Here is an 11,827-nt window from a genome sequence, read left to right on the forward strand (position 1 = left end):
AAGTTACAGAGGTTGTGTAAACTGCATGGAAATGGTCTATCCCACGGTCATATGATGTGGGAGTAGTGAGGAATGGAGGAAATGCTGCCCTGGGGAGCTTTGTGGAATGTAGATTGTAAGTTAAAAAGGGAAAGTGAATCGAGTTCTAATTTCATTTTTTATTCTTAGTTAATTCATTTAAAAAGTATTTATAAAGAGACTTGTTTCTAAAAGTGGATTCATTTGCCTTCAAAGTCAATGAATAGTTTCAGACCTTTAGCAATCTCATTTCACTATCAGGTATTAGGAATAAAAGATCTTAAAGTATAATTGTGAAGATTGCCAAATGTTGGTTTAGTTGTCAGACAGGTATTGTTTTCTCAGAAGCCTTTAAAATGATAGTTTTTGCTTTAAAAAGGTACTTTCCTGTTGGTGAGTTCTTGAATAGATGTCAGCTGAAAATTCTCTTGAGAACAGAGAATGTGTGACTGTCTTTAGCTGGCAGGAGGGCAGGATGTGTGTGGTCTGAGATTAAGGATCTTTCTAGCCCTGTCTTCCACATTGGCATCTTATCAAGTGCACATTCTTTCTGAGTTCTCCTTTCCCTAACTAGACTTGGAGGTTGAGTCATATTATTGCCCTGACACCTAGTAAGTACTAATAAGCAGGAGTTTAGTTTAGTTTAGTGGTGTCAGGTGTGTACCAGTCATTGGACATATTGCTCAGTAATTGTTTGTTCAACTGTATGATCCCGTGGCACTCCGGGGTCAGGTAGGTCTAAGATGTGCAGGCCACGGGGTCATTCAGCCCTACCAGGGCATAAAGTCTTTGGGTCCATCAATGTAGCCTTTGTTATAGTTAATCTACTTTTAATTCCTAAAAACTATATATTAATTAACTTTGCTATGGATATTTTTTACATAGATGTCTCCCAAACTGGATTTTAACATTTTAAAGGAAAGAATTTTTCTACATCTTATCCATGTTAATCCAAATTGAAATGGACCAATATGTTTATAGCCACCACTCCTACTGTAGTGTATGGCATATTTTTATTTTCCTTTCCAGGAAAAAGGATGCAAAAAACAGATGGTAATTGAGGGATTTGCTTTTCTTGTGTAAATAAAAAAACAGTATGGTCACTGCACTTATTTTATGCCTTCAACTTATTTCTGAAAAGCGGTGCATGGATATATTATCTGACTCAATATGAGACAACATTAAAGGCTTTTGAATATTAATTTTTATTTTGCTACTAAAATAATTAGCTTTACCCTAACCAGTAAGAACTGGTACATGAAGGGGGAAAGGTTATTTGCTCTTAATTTTCTCCCTACAAATTTCTACCCTTAATTTTAGTAACACTTAACAATCTAAAATAATGTGGAGTGTTTCTCAGCATTCTAAATGGAAAGTGAATCGCTGCTTTCTCATTTTCATTTTCATGCTTGCATTTACTTTGCTTGGTTTCCATCTAAAGTAATTTTTTGCATGGTTTTTGGCTGGAATTTTGGTTTGCAGGTGTTACCGCAACTTTTTCTTTGCTTCATTGCCATTTTTTCTGATTGCCTTTTTTTCTTTCTGCTTCCTTTTTCTTTTCCTCGCATTGTCATCTACAGCCAGGCTATATAAGAGATTTGGTAAGTTCTCCATATTTACAAAAAAAAAAAGAAAGAAAGAAAAAGAAAAGAAATAACTAAAAATATTTAAAGCCCTAGCTACAATCTCCCCTCATGGATTAATTTCTTTCTACTCTTTGAGGGAATAGTCATCCCAAAGTGAGTATAATTTAAATTAAAAAATTAACCTTTCTAATGATTCCTTTAGAAAAATTTTAAAGTTATTACAGTGATTTCAAGTACTTTAAAGCTGCTAAAATATATATTATTCCTGCTAGAAAGTTGTATGCCAGGTACTCATTCTGATCATATATCTTGGTGCTGAATTTAAAACCCATCATGTATATGAGGATTAGAAAATATAGTTTTATAATGCAGTATCATATGTATGTGTACTTGAATATGTCTCAAGAATGGCAGTTATGCAGTCCTAATAGTTCACTGTTTCTTGACATATGGAAACTAAAATTAAGAAAAAATATATATTGAGGTTTATTTTGGAAAGTCATTATTTTACTAAAATTCCCAAATGTAGCTTCAGATATTTTCTAATTCCAACTCTTGCAATACATAATTTTGGGTGGGGCACATAATTCAATGTTTTAATCTTTTTTGTCTTGATTCTACCATGAAAGAATAATATCTAATGGTAAAGATGATGTTTAACCATGTTTAGATAACAGCAAGAATCTTGGAGGCCCATCAGAATGTAGCTCAGATGAGTCTAATTGAAGCCAAGATGAGATTTATTCAAGCTTGGCAGTCATTACCAGAATTCGGCATCACACACTTTATTGCAAGGTCAGTGGTTCTACTAAGCACCTATGTGTAAACCTTAATCTGTGCCTTTTTACTTAATCTACTTCATATAATTAGAAATTAAATATTTAAAGCTACCTCCTGAGACCCATTAACCTGTTACACAGTAAAATTTAAAGAATGTTGGAATGTATTTTCTATACTTAAAATTGTTTCATCAAAAATTCAAAATGATTGCATTTCTGCTTTGTGCAAGAATAGCACTTTTTTTAGAATTAAAACATACGTGTCTTGAAGAAAAACAGACCAACATGTCCCCCTCCTACCCCAACATGTTTTAAAACATTTATTTATGTTTTTAATGCTGTAGATTCCAAGGGGGCAAAAAAGAAGAACTTATTGGAATTGCATACAACAGACTGATTAGGATGGACGCCAGCACAGGAGATGCAATTAAAACCTGGCGTTTCAGTAACATGAAACAGTGGAATGTAAACTGGGAAATAAAAATGGTAAGCTGTAACTATGCTACTTGAATGCGTATGTAGTCTGTCTGCTAAAAATGAATGAATTAAGAAGAAAAAGGCCTATAAATTCTATTCATTTCCTACTTAAACTTGCCTATTTCATAACTAGCCTAGATATTCTAAGAACATAAGATGTTACAATATTGCCTCATCTTTAAGGTTATCTTTCTATAACGGATAAATAGATAAATATTTCTATTTAGATAAATATTTGTGAGTGGAAATAAATATTTCCACTCACAAACAGCAGCCACTCTTTATTGAATGCCTGTGCCAGGCATGATACTAGATGTTTTATATGTGTACCATATTTCTAAACCTCACCTCAGCCCTGTAAGGTTGATGGATTATCCCCACTTTACAAATGAGGACACTAAAATTTAGAGGACTGAGGGCCGTCACTGTCCATGACCACACACTTAGTAACAGAATCAGAATTCAAACTGGGATACTTAGGGCTCTAAAGCCTGGCACATCATGCTGCCCCTAGCCTTGGAGTACATGATTATCACTTAAAATAAACAGAATGTTTTACTAGTAAGTCATCTGTTTTAGGGTCGCTGGGTTTGTTGTATCGATTTCAGTTACTTCATAGAATCTTGTATTTCTGAAATACTCAAACATGAAACCTAAAGGTTAAATATCTAAAGCAGATATTAAACACAGGAAGTAGGTTTTCTCCCAGGACTTCAAGAGAGACATTCTCATTAATTGAATCACCAGAGACCATTTGGGAACCTAATGACCTAAAGCCCCCTTGCATTCAGTCTTCCTTTTCAGAACAAGAAAACTAAAAAAGAGGAGGGGAGGGGCTAGTAAACTTGAGTTATGCTTTTGGACTTAAAGGCATTATTAGTTTAGGATTAAAAAATATTTGAGGACCAGCAAGTATTTTGTGATAAGGACAGACCTTAATTAAGCACAGTAGCTTCACTTGGACCCAACCATCTGGAGTTTTGCAGGGACTGATCGTTCTCTGTCTTTGTTCTAGGTCACTGTAGAGTTTGCAGATGAAGTACGATTGTCCTTCATTTGTACTGAAGTAGATTGCAAAGTGGTTCATGAATTCATTGGTGGCTACATATTTCTCTCAACACGTGCAAAAGACCAAAATGAGAGTTTAGATGAAGAGATGTTCTACAAACTTACCAGTGGTTGGGTGTGAACAGAAACGCTGTGTAATGAAGCTCCATGGCCATAACAGTTATTTAAGTTTAAAAGCTGTTGTTTGTTATATGCTGCTTAATAAAGTAAGCTTGAAATTTATTATTTTATCATGAAAACATTTTTGCCTTACCAGACCAGTTAATATGTGCACTAACAAGCACGACTATTAATCGCTATCATGATACAATATATGGACTTGAATATGGCACACGTTCCTTAGGGCCATGAATTGAAAACTGAAGTAGTGGGCAAGTCAGAAACAAAACATCACTGATTCAAGCTAGCCAAACTGTATGTAAGAAACTCAAGCCATCTACTTTAAAGCTATCCAGGGCTTAAACTATATGAAGTCTATTTATCATGTTTAATGCATGTGTTTTAATGTATGTTTAATTTGACCTCGTATTTTTCAAACAGCCTACTTCTGGTCGCCATTTGTCGTCCGTCTGCCCCCAACCCCCCCAAGATAAATCAGGCCTGCCGAAGGTGCCTGATATTTAATACTGTCGTTGTTTGATCTTGAAGGAAATAGCTGTTAGTCGTCATGCCTGGTTTGTTTTTGTCCTTGAATAAGCATGTATGTATATTGTCTTGTGTTTTTATTTTTACACCATATTGTATTACAACACTTTTAGTATTCACCAGCATATTCACTGTCTGCCTAAAATATGCAACCTTTGCATTACAATATGAAGTAAAGGTCTATGAAGTATGCATTTTGTGTAACTAATGTACAAACACAAATTTTATAAAATTGTACAGTTTTTTAAAAAACTACTCACAACTAGCAAGTGGCTTGGATGTTGCATCTTTGCATTAATTAAATGCTCTTTAACATATAATTAATGTGCAGTTTTAATATCTGCTAAATTAAGGATGACTTCATTATAGTCATGATTTGCCACAGTGTCCTTAACTCGAATGCCTGGACTGGCTGTGTTCTAGTCTGTTGCGCTGTTACAATCTGCATTGGTGCTAGTCAGAAAATTCCTAGCTCACGTAGCCCAGAAGGGTGCCAGGGAGGGGTAGATTACCAGTATTGTTCAATAATCCATGGTTTAAAGACTGTGTAAATGCATTTTATTTTAAATAAAAGCAAACTCTTTTATTTAATGTTTCTTTCGTACTTCTTGTTTTGACTGTTCACATGGCGTTAACTTTGCAGAAATGATCTTTTGCCTTTGGAAGTGCTCCACCTGCAGCTTGTGAGCACAGCTTGCTTAGTGTTCTGGAGTGTCACCAGACAGACAGGCTTACTCTCTAAGATGGAGCCTTCCACTTAAATAGAAACCCCTCATTTTTCCTACTACTTAGGAATGAACTGTAAAATATTTATATGTTAGACATGCAGCTATAAACAGAAATATGACAGATGAACCACACTGTTGACTTGGGCAGAACTGGTTTTAAACAGCAAAATGACTCCGTTTCAAAAAATACAATTTTTATGAATTTACTCCGTATTGTTACTGCTATCCCATCATCATTTAGACTCAGAACTTCAGTTCTGGACTTTCTCCTTTACCCCGTGTGCAGTTCATCAGGCCAAGCCCTGTTGATATTTCCCTCATGCAGCCCAGCATCTTTCATTTGTCATTGCTCTCACCATCCCCTGAATTCAGGTCTTTGGTCTGTGTCACATTCTCCATGGCTTTTCTTCGTACTCTAAGGCCAGGTCATAACATAAATTTAAGAGCTCCTTCCCATTAAAAAAAAAAAGTAATAATATGTTCCCTTAAGTACAGATCACCAACTTGTACAGTCACTTGCTAAAAGCCCTAAAATATATTTAGTCTGTGGCGTGCCCGAGTCGTTGATGGCCCCACGGCCTCCCCACAAGGGAGAGAGTAGCCTCTGTGCTGACTTCCCTGCCTCTGGTTGCCCCACTGCCCTCCCAGTGATTTCAAGAATAATTTAGCCCCAGCACAGCAACAGCCTATGCTCTAATAACTCTTGGTTGCTTACAGCATAAAAGCGAAAAGTCCCCAGTTAAGTGCTCAGAGGTCTTCTGTGGCCTGTTTCCCAGGTCACATTTTTTCACCCTATCTCCCAACAGTCTTCTGCGTACTTCACTCAAACTGGGCGGCTGCAGACACACTTTGCACTTGCCCATCTCCATGTCATCCCCCAAACCTGGGATGTCTTCATCCCCAAACCTTCTAGTCTCCACCTGTCCAAATCTCAGCTTTCTACAGCATTTTAGAAATCTTAGAAAGAGCTCAAGTGTTCTTTCTTCCATGAATACTTCCAAGTTTCCTTGTAGCCAAAAATTTTCTCTTTCTCTGAACTGCCATTGAATTTGGTCCTTTTTGGAACTTAAGAGCAATCATCTTTATTGAATATATCCTATTGCCCCTAATAAATTATTACTTCCTTGAGGACTGGATCTGAGCCTCATGGTTTCTACCTAGGATCAGTTAACATACATTTGTTTACTGAATATAGTGATGGCCATCTTGGAAATCAAGGAATTATTACAACTTAGAATTTTTCAGCCTCAGCATAGTTTAATACGGAGAAAACAAACATTTTTGGCACACCAACTGTGTGCACTGAGAGGCATGCTAAGTGCTTTCACATACATTATCTAAAGATTCGTGCAATTCAACCTCATTTTATATGTGAAGCTCAGAGAGGCCAAGTGACCTGTTTGAAGTCACACAGCTATAACTGACAAGTGCCAAGGCAGAGCTAGAAGTGGAACCCTGGTTTCCATCTCCCTGTCCAGTGGTATTAAAAACAAAGCCTTCATGAATCCTGGGGAACCCTATTGGTGGTGATCTCTCTACAGAGATGATACCAGTCCATGAAAAGAACACTGGCAGGGCCTCCAGCAACATAGTTTCTGGTTTCTGCTCAGTGACTCAGCTTTAAGTGGATGTGAAGGCTCAGGGGATGGGAGACTAAGCTCCCTCCTGACTCTTTCTCTTAAATCAGGAGGTTATAGACCAGCTGGAAGCCCCTGATGTAGTTAATCAGTAATCTTCACTTCGTACAAATTATTTTTTACAAAACCTTGAACTTCAAGTCAGGTACCTAGAGATGTGAACTTATTTTTCCCCGGTATTACTGAGGTATAATTGACAAAACGGTAAGATATTTAAAGTGTACATTGTGAGTTGAGGTAGGTACACACTATGAAAGGATTCCCACCACCTAGCTAATTAACACATCTGTAACCCCAGAGACATGAACTTTGTAGAAGGAAAGCCACTTGGCAGTCCTTGACTTGCTCTTACATAGGCCAAAAGGCAACAGTGTAGCAGATAGTGCTTATTTCATTTTGTATTCCATAGTTTGTTTTTTTTTTTTACGTTAAAAGTCTTATTAAGGTGCTTTAGTTATCAGTGATGTAGTGGGATCAGACCAACCTAGGTTCCTGACCCTTAATTTATGTAGGAAAAACCACAGAGTTAACTGTACCTACACTGAATGTAGTAGTTTCTTAGTAAAATGTTAGGTTGTTTTAAACTCAAAACTTTTTTGATTCTCTGGAATGCATCCTTATCCTATACCTTTCATAATTCTTTCTACCCCCTATAATTAAGTTTGACAAGGGCTGCTGCTGTTCTTAGACCATCAATCAAAACATGGTAATGTCTTCACCACTTTGATAATTCAGAAAATAAGAACAGGGCTTTCTGAAATCCATCCCTCTGTGACAGAGTATCATCACTGATACTTCCTGAATGCCTCTCCTCCACACATGATCCTGCACAGCTGCCGTCTATGCTCTGCTTTATTCTAAAAATGCAGACACTGATTCCAAAAAATCCTGCCACCCCCTCCCAAAACGTTTTTGTGGCTACTGTAGCCATTCCCTCTTTTTGCAGCTATATAGTTGCAAAGAAAGGCAGAGGTGAGCTGACTTGCTATCTGGGTGTAGACCTAATAGACATGTACAGTAAGAAGTTGATCCAGTTATTCTGCTGATAAAGCTCCTGTCATCTCTACAGTCTTATGCAGGAAGAAGGTGTTTACTGAAAGCTCTGTGCTCTTCAACAAATTAACTGTGTCTTCATCTGTGTGAACTGCTTTGCTTTGGCAGCTCAAGGATGGGGGAGGTGACAGAGAGAGTGACAGGAAATGGGAAATTGTCAAGCTGGGTAAGAGGAATGAAGCTCCGAGTGGACAGGCAGAGCCATCCAGAACAGGAAACAGGGTAGCAAAGAAGCCTTATCTGGTGACCTTATTTCCCGCTGTGCTGACTCCTCTCTTGCTTTCTCTGCTTTATTTAATAAACAATACAAAGTTTCCCAGGCTGAATGTGTACATTAAAATTCTCTATTTATTCCCTTAGTGAACAGTTACCAGAGTGTGCGTGCACACACACACACATGTGCGCACGCACGTACGCGCGCGCGCGCACACACACACACACACACACACACACACACACACACACACCTAGTTGAGTTTCCCTTTTGATATCTGTGCCTGGGCCTGCATATTACTAAAAATTTCAAGCACTTAAAATAATTTGAGACCATTATTTCATGAGCTCTAGTTATAGTCTCATGTGGCTTCATTGGCCAAGCACTATCTATATTACTGCTCGTCCAAGTTCAATGTTAATTAAATTTGTGATAAAAACAGCACGACCAACCAGACAGGTTTAACATATCTGTATTAATATGGTTTGTAGATATTGGACAATTTTTTTTAAAAACACCTTCTGAGCATCAATTCTCATCTCAAATCTAAATTTCATGAACTTAATTTTTATGACCAAGTAAAATTCAAGTAAACACATTTACTCTGATATTTACTGTTCAGAACATCTAAACCTTGTTTCTATCTTCCTTGCCTAACTGCAAATTCAGTTAGCTCTTAGAAGGAACATTTAGAAAACAGCATTTCTTCTATTCCAGGAGCACAAAGGGCCAAGAATAGCTAAGATGCTCCTAGAGAACACCAGGTGAGGCCTTACCAGACAGCGAGAAGTCAAATAACACTAGACGGAAAGTGTGGTGTTGGCACAGAGATAAACACAATAATCGAAGATCCCAAACAGACCCCAGAAGCAAACATGCCCACGTAGGGAAACTTGATTTCCAAAAGCCAGCCTTGCAGATCAGCATAAAACACAAGGACTTCCCACCAAACGGTGCTGGTGGTTATCTTTATGGAAGGAATTTAGACCACTAACCTCATCTATGAATGTAGTAGTCCAAGTCAACTCCAGATGGATTAAATACTTAAATAGGGAAAGAATAATTAAAACTTTTAAAAGATAACATAAGAGAGCATTTATATGACAGTGGGGAAAGAGCTTGTGTGTTAATAAGACAAAAAGTACAAACCAGTTACATCAAAATGAGAACTATAAAGATATTAAAGTGTAAAAAGGCAAATCAAACTGGGAGAGATATTTGCAACACATAATTGACAGAGCATTACCATCTGGAATGTAAGTACACATGCTCACTGATGAAGCCAAAAGAAAAATGGACAGAAGACTGGAATGGGTACTTCACAAAAGAGGAAGGCTGAATGGCCAGTAAATCGACAAAAAACTGTACAACTCTACTAGTATTCTAGAAAATGGAGGAAAAAACCAATTTTAAATAAAATTAAAATACGGCTTCACACTTGCCACATTGGTAAAATGTTTAAAGTTTGACAATATCAAGTATTGGCCAGGATGTGTAATCACTGGAATACTTATAAAGTGGAGCGGAGCCCTGCACAAACAATTTGATATCAAATGGTAAAAGTAAAGATGTATCCTATAGGCCAGCAATTCCACTCCTAGGTATGTATAGAACCTGGAGAAACTCTTGCACGTGCAATCCAGAAGACACAAACGTGAATATGCACAGCAGAACTACCTATAATAGCAAAAAACCGGAAATCAAGTGTCCATTACGGTAGAACGGATCAAATATAATAGTCATAAAATGCAATCAAAATAGTGAATAAATTCCAATACACAAAACAACATAGATGAATCTCAACCTAATGATGAATCAAAAATCTAGCTTGCAGAACACACAGTATGATTCAAGTTTTAAAATGTACAAGATTTTTTTAACATTAAAAATGGAAGTAAGCGAATCTTGCTCTTGACAGCTGCCACTCTATTCTTCTGATAGCCTTTCCTGGATCTGGACTGGATCAGCACATGGGTCTGGCCCGTCCTGCCAAGTGAATCACTAATTGGCTGACTGTTGGGCTGCCCTGGTTTACGAATGGAGGTAATGAGCCCAGGGTCAGGGGTTCATTCCCCTTGCGGTCCAGTTAGTTTTGCTCTGTTTCATGCTCACGGGCGGCACCACTATTCTGTGAACAGGCAGGCTTAGTCACATGAGGGACTGGATAAGAAAAGATCTATCAGCTCAATCAGAAAATCAACTTAAAGCTCAAGGCTCAGGGCTTCCCCGGTGGCGCAGTGGTTAAGAATCTGCCTGCCAACGCACGGGATATGGGTATGAGCCCTGGACCGGGAAGATCCCACATACCGCGGGGACAACTAAGCCTGTGCACCACAACTACTGAGCCCGCACACCTAGAGTCTGTGCTCTGCAACAAGAGAAACCACCACAACGAAGAGTAGCCCCTGCTCACCACAACTAGAGAAAGTCTGCATGCAGCAACGAAGACCCAACACAGACAAAAATAAATTAATTAAATAAAATTTTTTTAAAAAGCTCAAGGCTCTGGTCAATATACAAATCACAGCATTGATACTTATAAGCCTTTGTGAGGATGTCAACTCAGATCTTATTAAACCATCCAGGTCATAGCAGAGGAGTCAGGGAACTTACTGGACACCTTCCCTTGCTGCCCACCTTAGTATTAAGGTGTGTCCTTCAGATCCAGCCTTCTACAGATGCTGACTTTATAAGAGAGGAATTCTGAACAAAATGTTGACTCTCAAGAAATTAGGCTTTCATGATTTGAAAGTGCTTTATAAATATATGAACAGAAAGTCAACAGGATAGGAATGATAGATAAAAGCCACTGCTTACATAGCAGGGCAATCTGGAAAACAGCTGGAATCTATTTTGATTTGTTTGTTTTAAAAATGTCCCTGTTCATACAGAAAGTACCAGAATAAGGAGTGATGCAAGTAAGTAAAACTGTCAGAAGGTTAAAAATAATGGATTAGTAAGACTAGTTCAGCATGGCTTCAGTGAGAATGGAAAAAGACACATAGAATCATGGACTAATCAAGTGTTCTTACAAGGGTATATTTTGAAAAGCCATCATTTGTACCAGGGGGTGATGATACCAGTTGTTCTGTACAGAAGATGGGGAAAAAGGAGCTTCAAAAGTAGCTTTAACAGGGAAGAAACTTACTTAACAAGAGCAAAGAACAGACAGAAAATAGACTGTTTTGAGGTCATCTTTGTCACTCAGGTTTGACTTTTATTTCTAAATGTTATATTCAAGAAATAACTGTATAATCAGCCTATACGTCTTTACAGAAGGTCTGGAAATGCTTCAGTTTCAAAAGAGGCCTGGATGTCTTGTCCTAAATAGGTTATGCTTCTTTCTGATTGGGTTTTAGTCTCATTTCAGTGCCCCAAGTACTTGCCATACGGCAGTAGTTTAGAAACTTCCTTTTGCTTTCTCATAAATTTTGTTGAAAGCAACCACATAATGAAGAGTAAATGCCTTCTACTGATCCTTAGCAGGAAGCCAGAACTGAGTTCCTTGCAACGCCCTATCCAGACCTGGCTGTACTGTAGATGGAAGCCTATACTGTGACCTTGACTCCTTTCACATGCCCAGAATTCCTCCTATGAAGATCTTTAAAGAGGGGACTGGACA

The 11,827-nt window shown here is 37.9% G+C and overlaps 1 protein-coding gene across 1 annotated transcript in view; it reads left to right on the forward strand.

Annotated features, from left to right (window-relative positions):
• The window catches only part of FERMT2 (FERM domain containing kindlin 2), a 71,194-nt gene extending 66,030 nt beyond the window's left edge, over window positions 1-5,164 (forward strand). The window contains exons 13-15 of the mRNA XM_060096204.1: window positions 2,275-2,399; window positions 2,728-2,869; window positions 3,876-5,164. Of these exons, the coding sequence (XP_059952187.1) occupies window positions 2,275-2,399; window positions 2,728-2,869; window positions 3,876-4,049 (441 nt within the window). The 3' untranslated portion in view covers window positions 4,050-5,164. The remainder of the gene's footprint in view (window positions 1-2,274; window positions 2,400-2,727; window positions 2,870-3,875) is intronic.
• The last annotated feature ends 6,663 nt before the right edge of the window (window positions 5,165-11,827 follow it).

This window comes from Mesoplodon densirostris, chromosome 4 (assembly GCF_025265405.1).
Source record: "Mesoplodon densirostris isolate mMesDen1 chromosome 4, mMesDen1 primary haplotype, whole genome shotgun sequence".
In the NCBI taxonomy this organism is placed as follows: domain Eukaryota; kingdom Metazoa; phylum Chordata; class Mammalia; order Artiodactyla; family Ziphiidae; genus Mesoplodon; species Mesoplodon densirostris.